Below are 13,435 nucleotides of genomic sequence, written 5' to 3'. Positions count from 1 at the left end.
GCTACATTCCTACTTTTGTAGGATTGCCACTCATTGCTTCATTCTACAACTTGATTTTACTGCAAGATTTGGATTTTTACTCTTATATACACTCTATGTTAGCGGTCCCCATCGTTTTTGGCACCAGGGACCAGTTTCATGGAAGACACTTTTTCTGGGGCAGAGGCGGGGATATGGTTCAGGCAGTTACGTGAGCGATGGGGAGCGGCAGATGAAGCTTTGCTCGCTCACCTACTGCTCACCTCCTGCTGTGCGGCCCGGTTCCTAACAGGCTGTGGGTCTGCAGCCCGGGGGTTGGGGACACTTGCTCTATATTAAACTTGTGGTCTTAATCCTGACCCAGCTTATCCCTAGACTCTGATTCTGTCTCATTCTGTATCAGGAGAAATTTTCTATGATAGTTTAATTATTTACAAATTATTATCTATAAATTATTAATTGCCTAAAGTCTAGAGCAGTATTATGAGCACATGTACAATCAGAGAGTACCTTGGCATTGGTTCAGAGAAGCTTTACTGACCAGGGGGGCTTCTGAAGTTACCTTGAAAAGACTGGGGTTAGATGAACTCTGTAGATCCTGCTAGATTTACTGTATTATACTTCCATCACTTTCTTTTTGAAGCTGAAACAATACATCAGTTTGCTCCTGTCAGGGCAGAAGACCAATTTCATTTGTCTACCGATGAAGATGAATGGATGCAGCAAAAATCCAGAAATGTCTTAGATATATTACTGTACAGCTCATTGACCATTCTATCAGTGCTTGACTTGAAAGTCATGGCTATCTGATGTCAAGTTCCATTGATAACGTTATTCCTAAACATTACTTTCAAGTATGCTTCCCTCAGAGGTCACAGAAGAACTTCGGTGACCTGCAAAGACCTAAAACAGATGAAGTTCCAATTAACCATGACACCAGTGGTTTTAACGTTTATAATCTTTTCCTGTAAAGGAAATTATAGGGAGCTCCATGCACATGGTTTGGGGGTTTTCCTGACCAGTGGGGTTAAACCAAGTGACATTAACAAAAATAAATCTAGAGGCCCTTGTAAATAATGTAATATTCTTTTATATTTAAAAACTCTGTTGAGAGTCCGCCTGCCAATGCAGGGGACACGGGTTCGTGCTCCGGTCCAGGAAGATCCCACATGCCGTGGAGCGGCTGGGCCCGTGAGCCACGGCCGCTGAGCCTGCGCTTCTGGAGCCTGTGCTCCGCAACGGGACAGGCCACAACAGTGAGAGGTCCGCATACCGCAAAAAACAAAACAAAACAAAAAAAAACGACTGTATACAAACACATGTGCACATCTATGTAATTATTTATAGCCTGTCAAGCACATTAACAACTATGCCACAAAAAGCAATTGTGCCAGAACGCCTTATGAGTTAAACCTAAAGTGGTTAAAGCAACAGTTTTTATTTATTTGGTCTTTCTTGTCCAAGGAACACTGTGTAGGCCCTTGTTTCTTTAGGAAAAAGTAGGACATACTAACTTGAAAACAAGAAAAAGCAACAAAGTGAAGCTTTTGATGGTTGCTGGGACTGTGAGTAGTTGTAAATTCTCCTCCCTGCTGTAAATTATCTTCTCCCTCTCCTTTTCTTTTAATCTCCATTTAATTCCCTTTTCAAAATATTAGCTTGATTCTTCTTGAAAAATATTTCCTCAGCCTGCTAAAAGCACCCCTAACCACGCAGAAATGTTATATGCAACTTTGTGGAGATCTATTATTTTTCTTCTACGATACAGAATCTTGAGAAATGAAATGCTCATCTCTCATCAACCCCAAAGAAGTCCAAGTCTACGGTGAGGCCCAGGGTGTTCCTTACATTTCACCTTCTTTGAGGATGTTCTCCTGCCAGTTCGGAACAACTAAAAGTTGGGAGAACCGGTTTCTGAGGCAAATAGAACATTCCTAGGTTTTAAAATAATTTCTGACATTTTCATGGCATCCTTCCTTAAAGACCTTCAAATTATGCTTCAGAAATTTTAATTGTTCACTGAAATTATCTGTTAGTAAGCAAAGTGTTGCATTTGATAGTAGCAGTAGTCCACACATGGAACATCAGTAGATGGATATAAAATGTGTACTTTGCTGGCCTTTGTATAAGACAAAGACATTGACATATCTATTTTAAGTCTTCTAATCATGCTGTTCTACTATAATTCTCAGTGTTTCAAATGTAGTTCCTAGGCCCTTCATTATCTGTGTCTTCATGCCTTCCATAAACCATTTCCTGTCTTGCACCAAACCACATTCTCGCTGTTCCTCATAGCCATCTTTTTCCTCTTCCTCTACTTCAGTTTATCAAGTGCTGAATTCATGGACTGTGTCAGTAGTTTGCTGCATAGTTTGAACCAGATAGGACACAAACATGAAATGGTTTTGCTTCAAGCAGATGGTTTATTCATCTTTTTATTCATCTTTCTTACTGGCATCCTGAGTATATTCCATTCCTTTCTGGTCTCTGTGACATGAACAAAGTTAAGTTTAGTTCAGCTTAAAATTTCAATCTCATATTCAGTTTAGTGTTGTTTCCAGTTTAAGCCCAAGTGAACTGCCCTGGTAGGGAAGAATGATCAGTTTCCAGCATCTTCCCTTACCCCACCTGGGTGTCATTATTCTACATTGGCCTGAGAAGTAGGAATGAAGGAAAGTGAGCAAATGTCTCCTCTTAAGTAGCATTTTATGGTGTTCATGTATTATATGTAATAAGGACACAAACATTTGCTTTCTTTGGGGTGCAAGTGTGGCCTCTTAAGAGGTCTTACAGAAGCTCTTCTGTTTTCCCATTTTTTTTTAACAAGAAAAACATGCTCTGTAATGTCTTCAATTGTCTTTATCCTGGAGTATTCTTGCTCCATATGCACTGCTCCTGTTGGACAGCTCAAACATAGCTGCCTCCTTCAGTGTCCAGTTGATCTACGGAAATGTTTTTGCCACACCAAGCATTGGGAAGTACAAGATGCCTCTTCTCTTTACTATGCCGTCATTCCAGATCCTTTTTTAAGCCCTCAGTAGTCATAGAAAGCACATAAAGCATTCAGCTGCATAAGCAGAGTCCAAGTTGGTTAATTAGAAGTCATCCTATCTACTTTGTACTCCCAGACTCTATAAATGATGGTCTTAGAGTGCCCCTCATTTGCTTGGGGCAGAAGGGTTGAAGTACCGCTGTTTATACCTCCTTGGGGAGTGAACAGAAAAAAACATCACACTGTCTCCCTGGGCCACGGATTCACTGTGACTATGATTCTCTCCTAAATTTTCAGAGAGGTTTAGAATAAGTGAGACTGGTGGAGTAATGATGGAAAGGCCAGTTTTCTACCTCTTTTGTAAACCCTTTTGAGATAAGTCTTATTTCCATCTCCTAGAATGAGAGAAACTTAGTACTTACTGTTTACAGTTGAAGACTATAGCGAGAATTCTAAAGTAACAGAGTCCAACGTGTTCATGACCATAATAGTGGAGCTTCAGAATAGCTCATAAATTAGACAGGAGGAAACAGCTAATCAAAAGTGTTCTCAAACCCAGCAACGTAATTCAGTCAAATTGAGTATTCTTTTTCTTTTTAATTGAAGTATAGTTGATTTACAGTGTTGTGTTAGTTTCTGCTGTACAGCGAAGTGATTCAGTTATGCATATATATACATATATTATTTTTCATATTCTTTTCCATTATGGTTTATCACAAGATATTGAATATAGTTCCCTGTGCTATACAGTAGAACCTTGTTGTTTATCTATTTTACATATAGTAGTTCACATCTGCTAATCCCAAGCTCCTAATTTATCCCTTCCCCACCCCTTTTCCCCTTCGGTTACCAAAAGTTTGTTTTCTATGTCTGTGATTCTGTTTCTGTTTCATAAATAAGTTCATCTGTGTCATATTTAGATTCTACATATAAGTGATATCATATGATATTTGTCTTTCTCTTTCTGGTTTACTTCACTGAGTATGATAATCTCTGGGTACATCCATGTTGATGTAAATGGCACAAATTGAGTATTCTTATTACTTAGTACTTGAGCAAATTACAATCTCTTCTTGGATGACAAAGAAAAACTGAAAGGAAATAGTTGCATTAAGTGCCTGGCCCACTGAACTTCAAATTCCAGATAATAGAACTTCTGGATCAGGACAGTCTGTGCAGTGCAGTGTGGCTGTAAATAATGCAGATTAGTGGCCTCTCTTGGGTCTCCATGTTAGTTCCTGAAGAGCCAGGGGAGTTGGATTTGGTTTTAGCACATCTCTTATAGGACTTCCACCCCCAGCCACTGTCCATGGGAAAATGGTTAATCCTTATTGTTTTACCTTGGGCAAGGTAGCAGCATTCAAAGTGGCAATTAATGCTGTCCCCCAAGCAGAAATTTCAAGGATGTATAGTTGTTTTCCTTTATATGCATCAGAATTTGGGACATAGCATTTTTTTGCTTTTGTTTTTGTTTTTTTAGTTCATCTACTACAAAAATCACTCAGAGAAATGAGGTTTAATTTTAACATTGGCTAAAATGTTTCACTACTTAGGGAAAAGAAAACAGAACAATGCTGGAGATCAAAACATTTGACATATCCAGCTCTCATTGACACGTTCTTATAAACAAAAAGATAAGTAAAATAAATAAGTGTATCATTTACTAAAAGATGATCATAACCCATATTATGATATTTTTGTAAAATCAGTCATCTGACATCCGTTCTTCTTTCTTTATTTCCTAGAAATATTAATAACATTTTTAAAACTCCTAGGTAATTTTTCTCAACTAAAAGCCTGAAGTTTTCTTCGTAAATTGAAACAGAACAGGCAAGAATCTATAATTTTTGAGAAAATCCCCACTCCAGACTTCGGAGAAGTCAAATGTCTCTCAAAATCCCAGCCCACTAAAAAGAATCCCTTTTTTGCCTTAGGGCCAAGGGTCAATTTTTCAGTGTTAGGCCTGAATCTATCGAGTAATTTGAAAAGAAAACCTGAGAGCACCCTGATGCCTGGCACATAGTTAGGCATTTGGAAATTACAATATGGTGTGATACATACTGAGACAGAAATAAAAGGGCAAGAGAGAACACCGGGTTTTAGGGACAGCCGCCTGGAGAGGGAGATGTCCACATTTCCAAGGTAAGACTCAAAGGATAAATGTAAATTAGCCAATAAAAGGAAGTTGGGCATGGGATTGTTCTAGGAAAAGGGAACAGCATGTTTAGCACCAAGTGTAAAGAGGAACATAATATATGCTGGGAAATGAAAAATAAATTCCTCTATAGCGCCAGCAAGTAGTAGAAGATACCACAGGGACTGTGAAAGGACTTAGAGCCATATTGAGTACGGCTTTTATCCTAAGGAAAATAAGGAATCACTAGAAGATTAAAGCAGATAATTATTGTTATTTTAGGAAGAACATACTGTAGCTTCTTTGTAGATGAGTAGTGGCAGGGCAGGATTCCAGCCAAGAGTCCTGTACCATGTTTGAGGCAAGAGATGCTAATGACCTCAAGTAGAGTAATGGTGGTGGTGGGGAGAGGGAGAAAAGGACGGAATGAAGAAATATTAGGAGGTAGAAGAAAGGATTGGTGATCGATGGACTCACTAATTGCAAAATGGTGAAGGATATGATAGAAGAAGAGGAAATACCCAAAATTATGGCTAATAAAGGCCATAATTGTAAATCACTGAGATAGGAAAAAAGATACAGAGAAAGAGAAAAAGCAAGTTGGGGAGGTGGGACAGTGGGTCCATATTTCGTTCTGTTGTTGTTTTGATGGCTGTGGGACACCCAAATGGAATAGTCACTTACGATAGTATATATGCAAATGTAGAGATCAAAGGGGGAAATCTGGACTGGAGATGCAGAGTTGAGAGTTGTGAGCATATGAAGTGTAATTGTAGCTAAGGGTATGGATAGAATGAGAAGAAAGAAAAGCCTAGGACAGAATCCTGAAGGTTTATGGTGTAGGTGGAAATACTGAGAATACCTACCTTGCTCCTGCAGCATCGTAGGTCTTCCAGCTCCTTTTCCTTTGGTCCAGATGCTTTTAGCCTTGTTCTCACTTGAGTAACGCTGTGTTCCAAGTTGGCTTCATTAAAGGACATTGACATCTCCACTATATTTTAAACTTAAGAGCCAACATTTATGTTCTTCATATAATATCTAATATTCTTTATATAATATAAAAAGCAGGGTTCTTTTCAAAACCCTAATCATGGTCTGTGGGAAGGATAGTTCTTTTGTACCAGATAATCATGCCTACACATTGTATAATGAGGAAAAATCCTTGATTATGATGCATAACTTAAGAAATTCTCAATAAGTTGTCTGTCCCATTCCTTTTATAACTACTCTTTTAAAGGTGAGCAGATCCTTCAAGGGAGACTCTGCAATCTGTTCAGCATGCTATTTATACTTAAAAAGTGTTAAATTATCCTAATCATGCTTATAGTAACAATCAAGATTAATTGCAGCTATATTAGGGTTACTTATTATTTGTTCTACTTCAGCAGTAACACAAATCCAATTGCACAAGCAATTTCCATAATCCAAATTGTGAAAGAAAGTAGAGGCAAAAAAAAGGCCATGCATAACTGGTTGAAATAGAATTTAAAATAAATCCTTAACCAAATGGTTATCTAAAATTCTGTTTTTGAAAAGGAGCTGATTCTGAGCAGATTGTATATGTGTCTCACTGGTAGAAGTGGATTATCTATCTTGAATTGGATTGTGATGACGATGACCCTATTCTAAGTAAACCAAATCTCTTGAACTATATAATGAGATCAGGAGGAACATTCGGCCTGAGAACAACAGATTGCAATGACGGAGATGATTTCACTAATGTTTTTCCCAGCCTCTTTCCTTGATGTACATAATACTGTGCTTTTGTCCTGCAGAGATTCCTGATCCTGCAGTTCTGTGTGCTAATAACTCTTTTTTCTTATTCTGATTTTCATTTTTATAAGTAGAGCTGAATGAGTGGCAGGAAGCTGCGAAATCTATCTTATAAAAAGGTGATGGGGGTAGAATCTAGAATCTTCATTTGCCTTGCAGAAGGATTGCAGAAAAACTATCACCAGTAAATATTGAACTGATTCATTCCTGTTTCTTCTTTGTTTAGGCCGTGAGGAGGCAAAAGTTGCTTGAACAGAGTATCCAGTCTGCCCAGGAGATTGAAAAATCCTTACACTTAATTCAGGAGTCCCTCTCATCCATTGACAAGCAGCTGGCAGCTTATATTGCTGACAAAGTGGACGCAGCTCAAATGCCTCAGGAAGCCCAGGCAAGTAGAACCTGGAATGAGCTTCTTTTCTTTTGTTTTTATTATCCGAACAAGACATTAGTAACTTTCTAACTTAAAATTTATTCATCTAGTTGTGCAAAGGGTTATTTGATCAACTGATTGGACTATTTGGAGGTAAGGGGAAAAAGGATCTCTATATTAGTACTCTAAGATTTATTTTTGAACGTACATAATGGAGGAATTTGAAATAGAGACACTTAAAAGACCAGGGCAGTATCACACTGAAGTCTGCTGTTTATCAATATTTTCAAACTATACTTGAGCCAGAGGGAAACCGTAGGAATGTCAAGTTTAAAGAAAATACTTTTGGTGGTAGTATTAAAAATGCAGCATCAAATATTTTATTATCAACTCATCTTTATCTTGGAATTAGAATTCATATGACCTATATTCTACATTTAATGTGTTGCAAGTAGTTAATAACAAGAAATTAGAGATATAAATTTGCATTTTATTACTAATACTAATATGTCTATACTCATATTTACTCACATACCTATACATTCAACACTTTTCAATCTGAATTATGAAATGTGTTAAACTAATTTTTCTAGAATGAGAGTTAAAATAGGAATGAAAATAAATCTAAGTCAGCTTTATACCAAGTAAATTTAGTCTATATCTAAATTAACTTTCACCTTGGGAAGTAATGCTGTATTTCTATTTTTAAGTAACATTTACATGTATGTAAAATATCATAAGAATTATTTAAATGTCTTTAGGATTTTCTGATAGTAAGGTACTATCAGATAGCTACTATATCTACAGTAACTATAGATAGCTACTTTTCACATCTTATGTACATAGTATGAACCCAATACCCAAGGATAACTCAGATCGATACAATATAATGCGAGGAGCATTAGAAGGTTATCTGTCCATCCCCGAGGCCCTCTCCCCACTAATTTTCCCTACATTTCTGGTTGCACCTGCATTTTCAAGATGATTCTTGACTTTGAATTCCCCAAATGGTAATATATAATATTGGAAAATGCAAGCCACCCAAAAGCTCTTGAAACATTCTTCTCCAAGATTTTATTTTAAGATGACAGCGAAGTGAATTGTTTTCTAGAACAGAGTTATCAAGTACTCAGATTTACTTCAAGGACTGGCTTTCCTGAAGCTCAATTTGAATCTCCTTTGGAAGAAACAAGTAGAGGATAAAGAGGTTGTCTGTGAAGTAAGCACTTAAGCACAGTGTGTCAGACAAAGAACCTACTAAGAATACCATCAAAGGATGTTTTTCTAAGTATATATAAGGGGGGTAAGTTTAAGCCTATGTATAAATGAAAATTTATACCCAATGTGTTTCTGTAAATTTGCAGAAGAGTTCATTGCTAATTAAAAGGTTAATGGGCTTAGCTTTCCCTTTTCAGAAATCGAGTACTTGTTTTAATACATCACCGAGAAGCAGGACAAAGTGAATGGCGTTACCATATTTGGCCATCTTAAATCTGTGCTCAGATTTCCTGTCACATATTGGCCACATAGATTTGTGGATGTTTGACTCCACCGTGTGGTGCACTGGTAGTTTTACTACTAAATTTAAATCTGTTAAAAAGAGTCTCCCTTTTTCTGCCTTTCAAGATAGTTTGAGATTCTCAGGTATAAACAAATTTCAGCATTAAGGAAATGTGTGCAATGTGTAAAACATTTTGACAGGTATACTCTTATTATATGTAAAAGTAGATGTAGAGCAAGGCACTTCCTTGCATTCTATTTGCATTTAGGACTATAGGGCAGCAATGAGCTGCCTCTGCATGTTCATTGACCAGCTATCTGTCATAATGAGCAAATTGAGCCTTCTGATTCTAGATCAGATTAAACATATTTTACTTTTTTATTTAGTGTCATGAACTTACAGGAATAAAGTTTAACCTTTTAGACAATAAAACTACATACTGCTAGAATATCAGAGCATATGTTGATTCGAGTATTTTATTTCAAAAAAATAATTCTTAACCAAACCAAATTCTTAAATCATATGACTACAGCATCAAAATGCCAGCATATTTAAAGAGAGGTTTTTATTAAAGTACAGAATTAAGATGACATCTTATTGATTCAAATAGAGTAAAGCAAATAGAGAAAGCTCTTCTAGATATAGAAATTTTATCTTCTGGATATACAAATCAAAAATTTAAGACATATTTCAAAAATAGTATGACTAAATATAAAAAACCCTATGAGTGTTTCTTCGAAACAACTTTACAGAATAAAATCATCAAATTGATAACTGCGGAGAAGCACATGGCATGAATAGAGTTGTTTACTTTATTTTCCTAAAGAACATTGTGAAATACAGAGATTTAGTTTTATCACCTAAGGTCTGGAAGCAAAATTCCAAGTACCCAGCTTTGCACCCCAGGCCAGTCAAGTCAGAATCTCTAGGTGGACTCAGTCATCAGAATTTTTCGGAACTCCTCCCCACCCTGAGTTATTCTAATATGTAGCTAAGGTTGAGAACTTTCGAGAGTTCATTACTGGTAATGGCTGAGTAGCTGCAGTCTCTTTTTTTCACATCACACTTCTCACCACTATTTGACATTCTCACCTGTGGCGGTGACAAGATTTCAATGGGAGGAAGTTGGGGTGGAAGTCAGACTTTGGTGACTTTCCTATATTGATTGTTTGCTTACTCTTATGGGAAATGAGTGAAAGTAGAAAATGTAGCTTAGAACTCCTACATGAACGAATTAATTTAGACAAGTAGAATTTTCAGTATGGATGTTTGAAGATGAACTTGGCTTAGTTTTCTTATTTTCTTCTTTTTTTCCCCTAATTCCACATATGTTAATGTGCCAGTTACCTTGTATGTATCTCTAAATCATTGTAGGAGCCGTGATAACTGTGTCTAAATAGCCATGTAAATGTCTGTAATTCCTAAGACTACATAGATACTTCAATCTGTATTTTTTTTCCCTTTTCCAGTAATCTCATATTTTGAATCTCCAATATGTAAGAACAGTCTAACATGGGTACCTGTTGAAATGCTCCACATCATTATGTGTTGATGATGCACATTTTATAGAGGAGAGTATGACCCCAATACTCATATTACCACTAGAAGCAGTGGGGTTGCTTAACAGTGATTGTAATAGCTAAATTGTTCTAGTTCTTTTGTCTGGCAGGTTCCTGATCCCATATTTTGCAGCCTCATATCCCACAGAGTAGATTTATGTTCATGAGTAGAGGGGGAAAAAAGGAACAATTTAGGAAACAAACAAATTACCATCAAAGGAGAGGATCTCATAATCATCATCGAAAAGTTCTCCTGTATTTTGCTTATCAAGCTAGGACTTTTGGGCATTCCAGGTTCACTACAGACCAGATTTCTTCCTTCCATCTCTTTTTCCATCCCAGTGAATATCAATAAAGAGAAATGAGTATCAATAAACAGAAAAGAGGGATCTTCTTTTTACTAAAGAAAGCTGTTAATTTAAGATGATTGCATTAGCTGCGCATCAAAATAATTCATAACTGAGGTCTTCCTGTATTTAAGCTAAATCTTCTAACTCACTTTAAATATATTTGGCCATATTTAAATGTAAACATTACAAATTCTCAAAATCAGTGCTTAAAAAATAAAGACCTAAATGCAGATCTTGGTCTATCAGATTAAGTTTATGATTTCATTATGGAATAAGAAAGACTTTTATAGTGGAAATAGGCACATTTGATTGCCAAACGACTCAAAACAGTCTAACTTTACAGCCTACCTCACTGATTTATGAATTAGACAGTATAAACTTACATAGGGAAATTCATTCTGGATTTATGTAATAATGAAATAATTTAATCACAGAACAAGAAAATGGAGAGCTATTATAGATATTTGGGCTCCGATGTTAAACTCCACATAACCATAACAAATAATTTCCTTTCTTTTACCCAGTAATATAGATATAATGGTAAACACAATGCAATGAATTTTAAATCTGTTCTAACACTGAAATGCTGCCTCTGTGTACTACTATATAGAACTGATTACTCCCCAATATAAAATGACTATTATTGTGATTTTGACGTTTGTTTAATCGTGTGGGAAATAATCACAAGCAAGAGTTGCAGAAGATGTGAAAGATTATATTTTTTTCATGTTCCACATTTTTTTTAAGATGTTGGGGGTAGGAGTTTATTAATTTATTAATTTATTTTTGCTGTGCTGGGTCTTCGTTTCTGTGCAAGGGCTGTGTCAAGCGGGGGCCGCTCACTATCACGGCCTCTCTTGTTGCGGAGCACAGGCTCCAGGCGCGCAGGCTCAGTAGTTGTGGCTCACGGGCCTAGTTGCTCTGCGACATGTGGGATCCTCCCAGACCAGGTCTCGAACCCGTGTCCCCTGCATTAGCAGGCAGATTCTCAACCACTGCGCCACCAGGGAAGCCCCTCCACATGTTTTAAAAGTACAAAGTATCCAAGATCCTCGAGTACATTTTCTTCTTTTAATTTTAGAATATGTGTTGTATGTGGCCATTTCCCCTTCTTGCGGATGTAATATCAAAATTACTGTTTAAAAATGACTCGTCTAACAGTGTTAAATTTCTCCATTCGTAGTCTTAACCTCACATCTTCTAATATTTTTCTTTCTGAAATATTTTAGTTATTTTTTTCCCTCGGAGTCATTTTCTTTATTTGATGTGAGAAAAGCTTCAATAATTATTTGATACAAAGTTTCCTTTTTTCCATTAAATACTTTAGGCAGTTACGGCTTAATTTTGCTTGCCATTTTCTGTCATTAATTTGATATATGAGAATGGTCTGGTGAGGTAAATCATGATAAAAAGCCCTGCTCTCTGCTCAGTTAATTGTAAAATGCTATATTGGAAATGTCATTAATGTTTGATTGATTTTTAGTTTTCTAATTTGCCCTTTACCATCTCTAATGGAAAAAATGGTTATATTCATTTCCACTGTTGTTTCCTACTTTCAATATATAGTGCTAGTTGTGAACATAATTACTGTATTGTCAAATGTCTTTTTTTGGTAAGGGCATGACGATATAATTAGCTTTATATTATTTCACTTTTATGGAAAACATCTAGTGATCCTGAGAAATATTGGATTGAGAGCTCCTTTTAGAGCATACATGGGTATTCTAAATCAGCAGCACTCATTTGCTACTTCCTTTCATTTTGTTTCTTTTACAAATTACTGATTTTATATGAAGCTGACAGTTTCACAAGATCAGTTATTTTCTTCAAACACTTATCATCCGTATGCTAGTAGATGTATATTTTAGGTGAATATAGAACTCAAATAGTACAGTCTTTAGATCTTTAGCAGACCTTAGAAATCCGGTAGCCAACTATGGAAATCATTATCCTTTGGATGAAATCTTCCAATCCCAGTGTTTTCTTCTACATTAAAAAGTTTTTTAAATGTTATTTTTTTCGTTGTCTGATTATAGTATCAGGAAAGACGATGTAATATTCATCTTTTTTTTTTAAGAGGAATTTGTAAATGGGAGATTGTCCATTTTACCTATAATTTTCCATAATACTGTTATTTAAACAAATCACTTATCTATTTCACAATAAGCCTGCCCTAAAGTGATAAGGATTTTTAAATTATGTAGTTCCAGAATGATAATCTGATGACCTTAAATAAAGTAGGTGGTAAAAGATATCCTAAGTACAAACTAAAGATGAATTATCACTTGAAAGTAAGAATTGTGGAATCAGTTTTTAAATGTGCTAGCTAAGTATAAGTGTGATGCATGTTATACAGCCTTCCCAAAGTAGAATCAATTGGAAATAGATGTCCATTTTTATCTTATCTTAATAATGAATTAAATTGTTATCACTAAATATATACATTAAGTACATGAGATAGTTCTTCCCAAATCTACTTGTGTGATATACTCTGCCAGAGAAAAGCAAAAGGATAATTTGAGCAAAGAACTGTATCCCTCTTGGATATTAATGCATATTAATATATAAAATATTCTGAGAAGTTCTGTAGCACGGAACACATGGTTATCCTTAATTTACAAAATATATTTAGCCCCTGTGCTCCTTTCATACATAATATACTCAATTTATAAGGAAATTTTGATCTCTAATCCTATTGGAATCATACTACAGATATGAGAATTTTTCTAGAAATGCTGCCTATAAATTATGATAAAATCTAAGTTTTATATGATGTT

General features: G+C 36.0%; 1 protein-coding gene across 3 annotated transcripts in view; it reads left to right on the top strand.

The window, feature by feature from the left end:
* The window catches only part of DMD (dystrophin), a 2,234,319-nt gene that overhangs the window by 908,501 nt on the left and 1,312,383 nt on the right, over positions 1-13,435 (top strand). For all 3 annotated transcript variants that reach the window (XM_027096086.1, XM_027096084.1, XM_027096085.1), the window contains exon 30: positions 7,105-7,266. In XM_027096086.1, the coding sequence (XP_026951887.1) occupies positions 7,105-7,266 (162 nt within the window). The remainder of the gene's footprint in view (positions 1-7,104; positions 7,267-13,435) is intronic.

Source organism: Aethalodelphis obliquidens, unplaced genomic scaffold (assembly GCF_003676395.1).
Source record: "Aethalodelphis obliquidens isolate GAN/ISIS:26980383/991018 unplaced genomic scaffold, ASM367639v1 scaffold98, whole genome shotgun sequence".
Taxonomy (NCBI): domain Eukaryota; kingdom Metazoa; phylum Chordata; class Mammalia; order Artiodactyla; family Delphinidae; genus Aethalodelphis; species Aethalodelphis obliquidens.
This window is presented reverse-complemented; position numbering and strand designations above follow the sequence as displayed.